At 48.3% G+C, this 15,154-nt stretch overlaps 1 protein-coding gene across 1 annotated transcript in view; it reads right to left on the bottom strand.

The window, feature by feature from the left end:
• The window catches only part of RBL1 (RB transcriptional corepressor like 1), an 82,249-nt gene that overhangs the window by 47,400 nt on the left and 19,695 nt on the right, over positions 1–15,154 (bottom strand). Inside the window, exons 3-9 of the mRNA XM_038750079.1 lie at positions 14,624–14,824; positions 12,662–12,726; positions 11,664–11,792; positions 11,376–11,536; positions 9,974–10,023; positions 6,814–7,000; positions 84–250 (exon numbers count right to left, since the gene is read on the bottom strand). Coding sequence (XP_038606007.1) covers positions 84–250; positions 6,814–7,000; positions 9,974–10,023; positions 11,376–11,536; positions 11,664–11,792; positions 12,662–12,726; positions 14,624–14,824 — 960 coding nt within the window. The remainder of the gene's footprint in view (positions 1–83; positions 251–6,813; positions 7,001–9,973; positions 10,024–11,375; positions 11,537–11,663; positions 11,793–12,661; positions 12,727–14,623; positions 14,825–15,154) is intronic.

Genomic DNA, 15,154 nt, shown 5'->3' with positions numbered 1-15,154 from the left:
ACGCAGCAGGCGCTCAATAAGTACGATTGACTGAATGAGGGAGGAAGAGAGGGTCTCTGGGGAATGGGCGCGCCGGGACTTACTCAAAAATGCTCAGAAGCTGCTCGCTGGGGGAGTTCCTCAGGCCGGCCACGATGCCCTGCAGCTTGCTGACGCTCTGCGTCGCGGAAGCGACGGGTGTGCTGGCCGCCTCCTTCCCTCGCAGGTAGCGCCTGCCCGTCAGCGGGGTGGAGGGGGCGAGACATCCTTTCTGCCCGAGGAGAAAGGCGGAGACGCTCGTTAAACCCAAGTCGATTTCTCCGATATTAATCAATCAATCAGTCACATTTATTGAGCGCTTACTGTGTGCGGAGCACTGGACTAAGCACTTGGGAAGTCCAAGTTGGCAACGTATACAGTCCTTACCCCACAGTGGGCTCATAGTCTAAAAGGGGGAGACAGAACAAAACCAAACATACTAACAAAATAAATTGAATAGATGTGTACAAGTAAAATAAATAAATAGAGTAATAAATATGTACAAACATATATACAGGTGCTGTGGGGAAGGGAAGGAGGGAAGGTAAACCCACGTGATCTGGGTTTATATTAATACCAATAATGATGGTATTTGTTAAGAAGGAGGTAAGGTAAACCCAAGAGATCTGGGTTTATATTAATGCCAATAATGATGGTATTTGTTAAGAAGAAGGTAAGGTAAAACCCAAGTGATCTGGGTTTATATTAATACCAATAATGATGGTATTTGTTAAGAAGGAGGGAAGGTAAACCCAAGTGATCTGGGTTTTTATTAATACCAATAATGATGGTATTTGTTAAGAAGGAGGTAAGGTAAACCCAAGTGATCTGGGTTTATATTAATACCAATAATGATGGTATTTGTTAAGAAGGAGGTAAGGTAAACCCAAGTGATCTGGGTTTATATTAATACCAATAATGATGGTATTTGTTAAGAAGGAGGGAAGGTAAACCCAAGTGATCTGGGTTTATATTAATACCAATAATGATGGTATTTGTTAAGAAGGAGGTAAGGTAAACCCAAGTGATCTGGGTTTATATTAATACCAATAATGATGGTATTTGTTAAGAAGGAGGGAAGGTAAACCCAAGAGATCTGGGTTTATATTAATGCCAATAATGATGGTATTTGTTAAGAAGAAGGTAAGGTAAAACCCAAGTGATCTGGGTTTATATTAATACCAATAATGATGGTATTTGTTAAGAAGAAGGTAAGGTAAACCCAAGTGATCTGGGTTTATATTAATACCAATAATGATGGTATTTGTTAAGAAGGAGGTAAGGTAAACCCAAGTGATCTGGGTTTATATTAATACCAATAATGATGGTATTTGTTAAGAAGGAGGGAAGGTAAACCCAAGTGATCTGGGTTTATATTAATACCAATAATGATGGTATTTGTTAAGAAGGAGGGAAGGTAAACCCAAGTGATCTGGGTTTATATTAATACCAATAATGATGGTATTTGTTAAGAAGGAGGGAAGGTAAACCCAAGTGATCTGGGTTTATATTAATACCAATAATGATGGTATTTGTTAAGAAGGAGGTAAGGTAAACCCAAGTGATCTGGGTTTATATTAATACCAATAATGATGGTATTTGTTAAGAAGGAGGGAAGGTAAACCCAAGTGATCTGGGTTTATATTAATACCAATAATGATGGTATTTGTTAAGAAGGAGGTAAGGTAAACCCAAGTGATCTGGGTTTATATTAATACCAATAATGATGGTATTTGTTAAGAAGGAGGGAAGGTAAACCCAAGAGATCTGGGTTTATATTAATGCCAATAATGATGGTATTTGTTAAGAAGAAGGTAAGGTAAAACCCAAGTGATCTGGGTTTATATTAATACCAATAATGATGGTATTTGTTAAGAAGAAGGTAAGGTAAACCCAAGTGATCTGGGTTTATATTAATACCAATAATGATGGTATTTGTTAAGAAGGAGGGAAGGTAAACCCAAGTGATCTGGGTTTTTATTAATACCAATAATGATGGTATTTGTTAAGAAGGAGGGAAGGTAAACCCAAGTGATCTGGGTTTATATTAATACCAATAATGATGGTATTTGTTAAGAAGGAGATAAGGTAAACCCAAGTGATCTGGGTTTATATTAATACCAATAATGATGGTATTTGTTAAGAAGGAGGTAAGGTAAACCCAAGTGATCTGGGTTTATATTAATACCAATAATGATGGTATTTGTTAAGAAGGAGGTAAGGTAAACCCAAGTGATCTGGATTTATATTAATACCAATAATGATGGTATTTGTTAAGAAGGAGGTAAGGTAAACCCAAGTGATCTGGGTTTATATTAATACCAATAATGATGGTATTTGTTAAGAAGGAGGTAAGGTAAACCCAAGAGATCTGGGTTTATATTAATGCCAATAATGATGGTATTTGTTAAGAAGAAGGTAAGGTAAAACCCAAGTGATCTGGGTTTATATTAATACCAATAATGATGGTATTTGTTAAGAAGAAGGTAAGGTAAACCCAAGTGATCTGGGTTTATATTAATACCAATAATGATGGTATTTGTTAAGAAGGAGGGAAGGTAAACCCAAGTGATCTGGGTTTTTATTAATACCAATAATGATGGTATTTGTTAAGAAGGAGGGAAGGTAAACCCAAGTGATCTGGGTTTATATTAATACCAATAATGATGGTATTTGTTAAGAAGGAGATAAGGTAAACCCAAGTGATCTGGGTTTATATTAATACCAATAATGATGGTATTTGTTAAGAAGGAGGTAAGGTAAACCCAAGTGATCTGGGTTTATATTAATACCAATAATGATGGTATTTGTTAAGAAGGAGGTAAGGTAAACCCAAGTGATCTGGATTTATATTAATACCAATAATGATGGTATTTGTTAAGAAGGAGGTAAGGTAAACCCAAGTGATCTGGGTTTATATTAATACCAATAATGATGGTATTTGTTAAGAAGGAGGTAAGGTAAACCCAAGAGATCTGGGTTTATATTAATGCCAATAATGATGGTATTTGTTAAGAAGAAGGTAAGGTAAAACCCAAGTGATCTGGGTTTATATTAATACCAATAATGATGGTATTTGTTAAGAAGGAGATAAGGTAAACCCAAGTGATCTGGGTTTTTATTAATACCAATAATGATGGTATTTGTTAAGAAGGAGGGAAGGTAAACCCAAGTGATCTGGGTTTATATTAATACCAATAATGATGGTATTTGTTAAGAAGGAGATAAGGTAAACCCAAGTGATCTGGGTTTATATTAATACCAATAATGATGGTATTTGTTAAGAAGGAGGTAAGGTAAACCCAAGTGATCTGGGTTTATATTAATACCAATAATGATGGTATTTGTTAAGAAGGAGGTAAGGTAAACCCAAGTGATCTGGGTTTATATTAATACCAATAATGATGGTATTTGTTAAGAAGGAGGGAAGGTAAACCCAAGTGATCTGGGTTTATATTAATACCAATAATGATGGTATTTGTTAAGAAGGAGGGAAGGTAAACCCAAGTGATCTGGGTTTATATTAATACCAATAATGATGGTATTTGTTAAGCACTTAGTATGTGCCAAACAGTGTTCTAAGCGCTGGGGTAGATACAAGGTCATCAGGTTGTCCCCCGTGTGGCTCACGGTCTTAATCCCCCTTTTAGACTGTGAGCCCACTGTTGGGTAGGGACTGTCTCTTTATGTTGCCAACTTGTACTTCCCAAGCGCTTAGTCCAGTGCTCCGCACACAGTAAGCGCTCAATAAATACGATTGATTGATTGATTGATTGATTGTAGACTGTGAGCCCACTGTTGGGTAGGGACTGTCTCTTATGTTGCCAACTTGGACTTCCCAAGCGCTTAGTCCAGTGCTCCGCACACAGTAAGCGCTCAGTAAATACGATTGATGATGATGATGATGACTGTCTCTTATGTTGCCAACTTGTACTTCCCAAGCGCTTAGTCCAGTGCTCCGCACACAGTAAGCGCTCAATAAATACGACTGATTGATTGACTGATTTTACAGATGAGGGAACTGAGTCACAGAGAACCAAAGTGGCACATGCGGAAGAGCCGGGATTAGAAGCCCCGACCGCTGGCTCCCAAGCCTGGGCTGTAATGGCCACGGTGACCCCGCAAGGCAGTTGGGGCGACCTCCCGCCCGCCCTTGGCAACCTTGGCGAGGAAGTTGGGGCGAGCCTCCGCGCCCATGTTGCCAGCCCACCTCCCCACGTGGAGTTGGGCACCGGAGTCTCTCCCCTCTCCTGTCCATATTTCACTCTGCTGCCCGGATCATTTTTCTACGAAAGCTTTCAGGCCGTGTTTCCCCACGCCTCACGGACCTCCAGTGCTTGCCCAATCAATCAATCAATCAATCCATCAATCATATTTATTGAGCGCTTACTGTGTGCAGAGCACTGGACTAAGCAGTTGGCAGCATATAGAGACGGTCCCTACCCAACAGTGGGCTCACAGTCTAGACGGGGGAGACAGAGAACAAAACCAAACATATAAACAAAATAAATAGAATAGATATGTACAAGTAAAATAAATAGAGTAATAAATACGGACAAACATATATACATATGTACAGATGCTGTGGGGAAGGGAAGGAGGTAAGGTGGTGGGGGGAGGGGGGAGGAGGGTCTGCAGGGTCGTGGCCCGAAGGTTTTTGGAGAAAAATGATCTGGGCAGTAGGGTGAATATGAATAGGGCAGCGGGTGTAGACAACTTGGATTTTTGAAAGGAAGGGTAGGAGGGATATGGGGCGATAACTAGAAGGGGAGGCGGGGTCAAGAGAGGTTTTTTTAGGATGGGGGAGACGTGGGTGTGTTTGAAGGCAGAGGGGAAGGAACCATCGGCCTCCACATCAAACAGAAACGCGTCATCGTCGGCTGGAGAGCCCTCAATCCCCTCGCCCCCTCCTACCTCACCTCACTACTCTCCTACTCCAACCCAATCTGCCCACTTTACTCCTCTAACGCCAAACCTCTCGCTGTCTGTCCCTCCGTCTCGTCTATTTCACTGCCAATCTCTCGCCCACATCCTTCCTGCCCATCCGCCGAGCTGGCTCTCTTCCTCCCTTCGGGGCCCTGCTGAGAGCTCGCCTCCTCCAGGAGGCCTTCCCAGACTGAGCCCCTTCCTTCCTCTCCCCGTCTCCATCCCCCCCGTCTTACCTCCTTCCCTTCCCCACAGCACCTGTATATATGGATATATGTTTGTACATATTTATTACTCTATTTATTTATTTTACTTGTACATATCTATTCTATTTATTTTATCTTGTTACTATGTTCGGTTTTGTTCTCTGTCTCCCCCTTCTAGAATGTAAGCCCACTGTTGGGTAGGGACTGTCTCTGTGTGTTGCCAACTTGTACTTCCCAAGCGCTTAGTACAGTGCTCTGCACACAGTAAGTGCTCAATAAATACGATTGATGATGATGATGATGATGATGATGATGATATCTAACAGACAATGACTCGCCTCACCTTCAAAGCCTTATCGGAGGCCCATCTCCTCCAAGAGGCCTTCCCTGACTGCGCCCTTCTTTCCTTTTCCTCTTCTCCCGCTCCCTTCTGGGCCGCCTTGACTTCATCCCCCCCATCCCCGCCCCACAGCATTTATGCACCTATCTGTCATTCTATTTATTTATATTAATGTCTGTCTCCCCCTCTAGACAAAGATCAATCAATCAATCATATTTATTGAGCGCTTACTGTGTGCAGAGCACTGTACTAAGCGCTTGGGAAGTACAAGTTGGCAACATATAGAGACAGTCCCTACCCAACAGTGGGCTCACAGTCTAAAAGATCGTTGTGGGCAGGGAATGCATCCGTTAGATTGTCCTCTACCCAACACTCAGTACAATGCTCCGCACACGGTAAGCATCTATCTACAATTCTATTTATTTATACTGATGCCTGCTTACTTGTTTTGATGCCCGTCTCTCCCATTCCAGACTGTAAGCCCCGTGTGGGCAGGGATTGTCTCTCTTTATTGCTGAATTGTGCTTTCCAAGTGCTTAGTCCATTGCTCTGCACACGGTAAGCGTTCAATAAATATGGCTGAATTCATTCATTCATTCAATCGTATTTATTGAGCGCTTACTGTGTGCAGAGCACACCCAATGTGATCTACTGACAGCTAGACGTGATTATTCTACCCTGGTGCTTAGTACATAGTAAGCACTTAATAAACGCCGTGATTATTATTATTATTATTCCTCCCCACCTTCTAAATCTGCCAGCCCAGCCATCTACCGACGTGATCCGCTGACAGCTAGACCTGATTATTCTATCTACCCCAGCGCCTAGCACACAGTAAGCGCTCAACAAATAACCCAATCATCATTAACACTATTATTCCCGCCCACCTGCCCACCCACCCAAGGTGACCCACTGACAACCAGACTCTGTACTAAGCGCCTGAAAGAGGACAAATAATAATAATAATGATGGCATTTATTAAGCGCTTACTCTGTGCAAAGCACTGTTCCGAGCGCTGGGGAGGTTACAAGGTGATCAGGTTGTCCCACGGGGGGCTCACAGTCTCAATCCCCGTTTTACGGATGAGGGAACTGAGGCCCAGAGAAGTGAAGCGACTTGCCCAAAGTAACACAGCTGGCAATTGGAGGAGCCGGGATTTGAACTCATGACCTCTGACTCCGAAGCCCACGCTCTTTCCACTGCGCCACGCTGCTTCTCCAGTAAGATGCAGTTATTCCATCCACGGCCCTACCCGCTCCAACGGGGACAACAGGCGGGCACTGAGGACGGGGGCCCTGGCACGGAGCAGGGAGAGGGTATTACCTTCTCGAAATGCTGCTCGAAGTGACACTCCCCGTGAGCCCGGGCGCCCGGCCTGCCTGTGGGCGGCTCCCTGGGCAGCCAACCCGGGGCTCCGATCTCCTCTTCGGCGTCCGCTCCCAGGAAAACCCTCTCGTCGAAGTCGCCGATGGTGAGCACGTACTCTTCGTACGCTTTGTTGATCGCCTGGCTGAAACGGGGGGAGAGGGGCGCGCGGCGATCGTCAGGCTGGAGGACGGGTGGCCCCCGTGCCTCTGCTGGGAAGCCCACCCCCGACAACCATCATCCCCAACAAAACTCTCTCCCTGCCTCGTTCCTAGCTGCCCCCATCGCCACCCGAATCCCACACGCCCGGGTTTCCGTCCGGGGAGGCGACCCAAGCCGGAAATTCAAAATGCATGAGGAAGGCAGTAGTGCTTTGCACATAGTAAGCGCTTAACAAATGCCATTATTATTATTATTATTATTATTATTATTATTATTATTACATCGCTTGGTTCTACCCCCGGCTCTGCTCCTGGCCTGCTGGGTGACCCTGGACGAGTCTCTTAATAATAGTAATAATAACAATCGGTATTTGTTAAGCACTTCCTATGTGTTAGGCCCTGATCTAAGCGCTGGGGTAGATACAAGGCCATCGGGTTGTCCCACGTGGGGCTCACGGTCTTCTCCTGGCCTGCTGGGTGATCCTGGACGAGTCTCTTAATAACAGTAATAATAACAATTGGTATTTGCTAAGCGCTTCTTATGTGTTAGGCCCTGATCTAAGCGCTGGGATAGATACAAGGCCATTGTGTTGTCCCACGTGGGGCTCACGGTCTTCTCCTGGACTGCCGGGTGACCCTGGACGAGTCTCTTGACAACAGGAATAACAACAATTGGTATTTGTTAAGTGCTTCTTATGTGTTAGGCCCTGATCTAAGCGCTGGGGTAGATACAAGGCCATTGTGTTGTCCCATGTGGGGCTCACGGTCTTCTCCTGGACTGCTGGGTGACCCTGGACGAGTCTCTTGATAACAGTAATAATAACAAATGGTATTTGCTAAGCGCTTCTTATGTGTTAGGCCCTGATCTAAGCGCTGGGGTAGATACAAGGCCATCGTATTGTCCCACGTGGGGCTCACGGTCTGCTCCTGGCCTGCTGGGTGACCCTGGATGAGTCTCTTGATAACAGTAATAATAAAAATCGGTATTTGCTAAGCGCTTCTTATGTGTTGGGCCCTGATCTAAGCGCTGGGGTAGATACAAGGCCATCGTGTTGTCCCACGTGGGGCTCACGGTCTGCTCCTGGCCTGCTGGGTGACCCTGGATGGTCTCTTGATAACAGTAATAATAAAAATCGGTATTTGCTAAGCGCTTCTTATGTGTTAGGCCCTGATCTAAGCGCTGGGGTAGATACAAGGCCATCGGGTTGTCCCACGTGGGGCTCACGGTCTTCTCTTGGCCTGATGGGTGACCCTGGACGAGTCTCTTGACAACAGGAATAATAACAATTGGTATTTGCTAAGCGCTTCTTATGTGTTAGGCCCTGATCTAAGCACTGGGGTAGATACAAGGCCATCGTGTTGTCCCACGTGGGGCTCACGGTCTTCATCCCCATTTGACAGATGAGGAAACTGAGCAGCGTGGCTCAGTGGAAAGAGCCCGGGCTTTGGAATCAGAGGTCATGGGTTCAAATCTCGGCTCCGCCAACTGGCAGCTGTGTGACTTGGGGCCAGTCACTTAACTTCTCTGGGCCTCAGTTCCCTCATCTGTCAAATGGGGATCAAGACTATGAGCCCCCTGTGAGACAACCTGATCACCCTGTATCTCCCCCAGCGCTTAGAACAGTGCTTTGCACATAGTAAGCGCTTAATAAATGCCATTATTATTATTATTTGTTAAGCACTTCTTATGTGTTAGGCCCCGATCTAAGCTTTGGGGTAGATACAGGGTCATCGGGTTGTCCCACTTGGGGCTCACAGTCTTCATCCCCATTTGACAGATGAGGGAACTGAGGCCCAGGGAAGTTAAGTGACCTGCCCAAGGTCACCCAGCAGACGAGAGGCGGATCCGGAATCAGAATCCAGGTCCTTTTGGCTTCCAGGCGCAAGCTTTATCCACTTGCCCTCCCTGAGCCTTGGTCTTCTCCTCCGTAAAATGGGGCTGGGATCCCTCAAATCCCCGGCCCTTACGCTGCAAAGCCCGAGTGGGACAGGGCCAGTGTCCCATCTGACTCTCCTGTCTCTCTTAATAATAATGGAGATATTTCTTAAGTGCTTATTATGTGCCAAGCACTGAACTAAGCACGAAGATGGTTACAAGCATTTCAGTCCCTGTCCCACGTAGCGCTCACCGTCTCAATCTCCATTTTACAGATGAGGCAACTGAGGCACAGGGAAGTGAAGCGACTTGCCAGAGACCACAGAGCAGACAGACAATGGCAGAGGCAGGATTAGAACCCATGACCTCCTGAATCCCAGGTCCTCCCCCTGGCCTGGAATGCCCTCCCTCCCCAAATCCGCCAAGCTCGCTCTCTTCCTCCCTTCAAAGCCCTACTGAGAGCTCACCTCCTCCAGGAAGCCTTCCCACACAGAGCCCCCTTTTTCCTCTCCCCCTCCCCATCCCCCCCGCCCTGCCTCCTTCCCCTCCCCACAGCACCTGTATATATGTTTGTACAGATTACCCTATTTATTTTACTTGTCCATATTTACTATTCTATTTATTTTGTTAACGATGTGCGTCTAGCTTTACTTCTATTTATTCTGACGACTTGACACCCGTCCACATGTTTTGTTTTGCTGCCCGTCTCCCCCTTCTAGACGGTGAGCCCGCTGTCGGGTAGGGACCGTCTCTCTATGTTGCCGACTTGGACTTCCCAAGCGCTTAGTACAGTGCTCTGCACACAGTAAGCGCTCAATAAATACGACTGACTGACTGACTGAATGAATGAATGAATGAAAGAAACAAAAACCATCAGCCGGTGGTTCGATCCGGCTGGAGGCCAGGGGCCACTTATCCATTTCCTAGACGCCAGCGGGTGTTTTTTGGTTTTTAAATGGTATCTGTTAAGCGCTTACTATGTGGCAAACACTCTACTAAGCGCCAGAGTGGGGCACGGCCCAAAGTTTGGCTAAGGGCGAGGATCTACCAAACCCACGCCGCTTGGATCGACGGTACTGACCTGTTCTCTGCAAAGCTGGAGGGATCCGGGATGCGGTCTCCTTTCAGAATCTGGAGGGGGGAAAGGAAGCAGGGAAGCGGGGGAAGAGCGGGGAAGAGCGTAACCCCGGAAATCCCTGAGAAATTAATACCTCCTTCATTGAGTGCTCACTGTGTGCAGAGCACTGTGCTAAATTCGCGGCCCACAGTTAGCTGACGGTCTAGAGGCAGGGGGAAGCGGCGGTGGCCACCGAAGGGGTCACACGCTAAGTCATTTACCCGCTCTGGGTCAGTCAATCGCCGATCCACCGTACTTACTGAGCGCTCACTGTGGGCAGAGCGCTGTACTAAGCGCTTGGAAGAGGACACTATAGCCGAGCTGGGAGGCGCGTTCCCTTCCCCCATGGAATTTACGGTCCGGAGGGGGAGACCTCTAGAAATAAATAGATTATGGATAGGTACGTAAGTAGTATGGGGCGGAAGGAGGGGTGAATAAAGAGGGCAGGGCTGCTAAACTCTCCCAGGCGACCGGACAGGTCTACGTGAATGCCCTCGCTCTCTAGGCTGTAAGCTCACTGTGGGCAGGGAATGTACCTGCTTATTGTTATTTTGTAATAATAATAACGATGGCATTTGTTAAGCGCTTACTATGTGCGAAGCACCGTTCTAAGCGCTGGTGGGGGGGGATACAAGGTGATCAGGTGGTCCCACGGGGGGCTCACGGTCTTCATCCCCATTTTCCAGATGAGGTCACCGAGGGCCAGAGGAGTGACTTTTTTTTTTTTGATGGCATTTATTAAGCACTTACTGTGCGCTGTTCTAAGCGCTGGGGGGGGTTCCAAGGTGATCAGTTTGTCCCACAAGGGGCTCACAGTCTTCACCCCCATTTTACAGATGAGGTCACCGAGGCCCAGAGAAGTTAAAGGACTCTCGCCCAAAGTCACACAGCTGACAAGCGGCGGAGCCAGGATTTGAATCCACGACCCAGCCCGTGTTCTTTCCCCCGAGCCACGCTGCTTCTCGCCCGAAGTCACCCAGCTGACAGGCGGCGGGGCCGGGATTAGAACCCACGACCTCTGACTCCCGAGCCCGGGCTCTTTCCACTGAGCCACGCTGCTTCTCTGAACACAGGAAGTGCTCAGCAAGTGTTTGAGGGAACGAAGTGGATGTAACCACCCCCCCGACTGCTCTCCACAGGGCGCCAGGGGCTGATTTTAGGCTGATCTTTTAGACTGTGAGCCCACTGTTGGGTAGGGACTGTCTCTATATGTTGCCAACTTGGACTTCCCAAGCGCTTAGTCCAGTGCTCTGCACACTGTAAGCGCTCAATAAATACGATTGATTGATTGATTGATTTTCCCACCCCCGAACCCCGACGTCAAGTGCCCTCGGACGGGGGCACCGAGGGGCGGGATCCCCCTCACCTTCCTGCGGAAGAGTTTGGTCATGTATGCCTTGAAGTAGTACTCCTTGATGCTCTTTGCCTCGACCAGAAGCCCGTCGTGGAGGGTGCAGAGGGTGGCGATGACGCAGGGGGGCTTGGCAGGGGCCTTGAACTTCGTGCTGTGGAAGTTGGGGGGCAGGCCTGCGGGGCGGGGGGGGGGGTCGAGCCAGAACAGGGCACCACGGGGGAAACGAGGAGGCTCAGTTTCCCCCGTCCCCCATCACCGCGCCTCCCCCGGGGCGCGTCCCCGGTCCCCGGCCGGTCCTACCTCGGAAGGAGGGGTTGAGCAGATCCCGCCTGTTGGAGCACGAGATGGCGAGGGCGTACGTCAGATCCAGGCAGCAGAGGAGTAAATGGTAGGAGTTGACTAAGTCATCCCCAATCCTACGAAAGTGGCCTTTACGGAGGACGCGGGAGACGGAGACACGGAACAAAACCAACAGAAGGCCGGAAGCCGGTCACGGGAAGGCCGAGCGGATGCCCGCGGGATTGGCAGGGGCGGGGGCCTCTCACGGGGGTCCGGTCCACGGGGACCACGGACCGCTAGCCAAGGGCCCGTCGGGACCGAGCCGTCCTTCCTTCTGGGATCCCGCCCCCGCGCTCCCCACGCAAGGAGAAATGAAGACTGAGCCCCTTCCCAGACTGAGCCCCTTCTTTCCTCTCCCCCTCGTCCCCCTCTCCATCCCCCGTCTTACCTCCTTCCCTTCCCCACAGCACCTGTATATATGTATATATGGTTGTACATATTTATTACTCCATTTATTTATTTATTTATTTATTTTACTTGTACATTTCTAGCCTACTTATTTTATTTTGTTGGTATGTTTGGTTCTGTTCTCTGTCTCCCCCTTTTAGACTGTGAGCCCACTGTTGGGTAGGGACTGTCTCTATGTGATGCCAATTTGTACTTCCCAAGCGCTTAGTACAGTGCTCTGCACATAGTAAGCGCTCAATAAATACGATTGATTGATTGATTGATTGACTGTGAGCCCACTGTTGGGTAGGGACCGTCTCTATACGTTGCCAACTTGTACTTCCCAAGCGCTTAGTACAGTGCTCTGCACACAGTAAGCGCTCAATAAATACGACTGATGATGATGATGATGAAGGGGGCACCTCGGCTCCCTCGGTCAGTCCATCGATCGAAGGTATTTATTGAGCGCTTACTGCGCGCAGAGCACTGTACTACATGCTCGGGCGAGTCCGCTACGAGGAGCGGTCAGTCGCGCTCCCTGCCCCGAAGGAGCCAAGTCTCCGGCCTCTTACCCTTGGTGTACACGAACAGAGTCCAGCAGAAATTAAAGAGATCGCCGGCAGTGCCAGGGGTCGGTCTAGAGAGACAAAAGAAGAGATTTTTTTTTAAGAAAAATGGGATTTGTTAAGCGCTCACTATGTGCCAGAGGCTGTGCTGACCACTGGGAGCGATACGAGCTAACCAGGTTGGACGCAGTCCCTCTCCCACCTCGGGCTCCCAGTCTTCACCCCCATTTTACAGATGAGGGAACTGAGGCCCAGAGGAGGGAAGCCACTCGCCCGAGGTCACTCAGCATGCTAGTGGCGGAGCTGGGATGAAAATCCAGTCCTGATTCCCAAGTCCGGGCTCTATCCACTAGGCCACACTGCTTCGAAGCACTGGACCGCACAATGCTCTTCGGAGTGTTGACGCGCTTTAGAAAGACCTCATTCCTCAGCCCACTGGGGAGAGGTCAGAGATCTGGCATTTGATCGCCATTTTACAGATGGGGAAACTGAGGCCCGGAGATGTTTAGTGACTACCCAAGGTCCTCAGCAGGCCCGTGGGGAAGCCGGGACTTATTATTATTATTATTTATTATTTATTAAGCGCTTACTATGTGCAAAGCACTGTTCTGAGTGCTGGGGTGATCAGGTTGTCCCACGGGGGGCTCCCAGTCTTCATCCCCATTTCACAGATGAGGGAACTGAGGCTCAGAGAGGTGAAGGGACTTGCCCAAGGTCACACAGCAGACATGTGGCGGAGCCGGGATTAGAACCCGTGACCTCCGACTCCAAAGCCCGAGCTCTTTCCACTGAGCCACGCTGCCTCTTCTAGACTGTGAGCCCACTGTCGGGTAGGGACCGTCTCTATGTGTTGCCAACTTGGACTAACCAAGCGCTTGGTACAGTGCTCTGCACACAGTAAGCGCTCAATAAATACGATTGATTGATTGATTGATTGAGAGGGGCCCAGCAATAAAACAGCCAGAGGAGAAGCAGCATGGCTCGGTGGAAAGAGCCCAGGTTTTGGAGTCGGAGGTCATGGGTTCAAATCCTGGCTCCGCCAACTGTCAGCTGGGTGACTTTGGGCAAGTCACTTCACTTCTCTGGGCCTCAGTTCCCTCATCTGTCAAATGGGGATTAAGACTGTGAATCCCCCGTGGGACAACCTGATCACCTTGTAACCTCCCCAGCGCTTAGAACAGTGCTTTGCACATAGTAACCGCTTAATAAAGGCCACTATTATTATCATTATTATTATTATTATTATTATTATTATTATTATTATTATTATTATTATTATTATTATGGCAGTATTCACCATCCAACGGCCCAAGAGTCGGGGGGAGCCCAGCCTCCGACCCCAAATCTGCCCCTGAAAAGTCCGCGGTCATCCTTCTTTTAACCGCGTTAAGCGCTTACTATATGCCAGGCACTGAACTAGACACTGGGGCAGACACCCGTTAATCAGGTTGGAGGACACGGTCCCTGTCCCACGTAATCCCCATTTTACAGACGAGGTAAACTCAGCCAGGAACCGTACTGAGCGCTGGGGTAATAATAATAATAATAATAATTATTATTATTGTATTTGTTAAGCGCTTACTATATGCCAAGCACCGTTCTAAGCGCTGGGGTAGATACAAGATAATCCGGTTGTCCCATATTGGGCTCACGCTTTTTAATCCCCATTTTACAGATGAGGTAACTGAGGCCCAGAGAAGTGAGGTGACTTGCCCAAGGTGACCCAGCAAGCGAGTGGCGGAGCCGGGATTAGAACCCACGTCCTCCCGAGTTCCCCGCGGAAGGCAGAAAGGGAAGAAGGGACCAAGATTTTCCCACCTCACGCCGCTTTCTCCGGGATCTGGGCTCTGACGGGATTTTCCCGCCTCGCCCTGCCTCCTCCGCGGTCGGAGCGCTGAACTGGAAACTCGCTAAATCTCTCGGAAAAGCGGCTCCCTAAAGCCGCTCCCGAGATTCCCGGCGCCTCACCTCTGCCTCTTGCTTCTCAGCACCCTGCGGGGTCCTTCGTACGGGTTTTGAAAGACGTCCCGAAAAATGGGCTCGAATTTCTTGAAAATCACAGTGGACACCTCGAAGTTCCTCTCCAGCCTTCCCATGCGTTCGCGGAATTCCTGAGGCAGGTTGGACATGTCCATCCACGTCTTCATTTTATTAAAAAACTGGATCAGGCTTCAGAAACAAATATGAAAGGGAAGGTTTGTTCAAATCGGCGCTTCCGTCACCCACGCTGATGTATATTGTCCTTATCCTGAGAAACAGGGTAGCCTAGTGGGAAGACCGTGGGCTTAGGAGTCAGAGGACCTGGGTTCTAATCCCGGCTCCGACGACTCGTCTGCTGTGTGACCTTGGGCAAGTCGCTTCTCTTCCCTGGGCCTCAGCTCCTTCATCTGCAAAATGGAGAGTCAAATCCCGTTCTCCCTTCCTTCTTAGACTGTGAGCCCCACGTGGGACCTGATTATCTTGCCTCTACTCCAGTGCTTAGTAATAATAATAATAATG

This window comes from Tachyglossus aculeatus, chromosome 8 (assembly GCF_015852505.1).
Source record: "Tachyglossus aculeatus isolate mTacAcu1 chromosome 8, mTacAcu1.pri, whole genome shotgun sequence".
Taxonomy (NCBI): Eukaryota; Metazoa; Chordata; class Mammalia; order Monotremata; family Tachyglossidae; genus Tachyglossus; species Tachyglossus aculeatus.
Note: the sequence above shows the minus strand (reverse complement) of the source record. Positions and strands in the feature narration are given on the sequence as shown.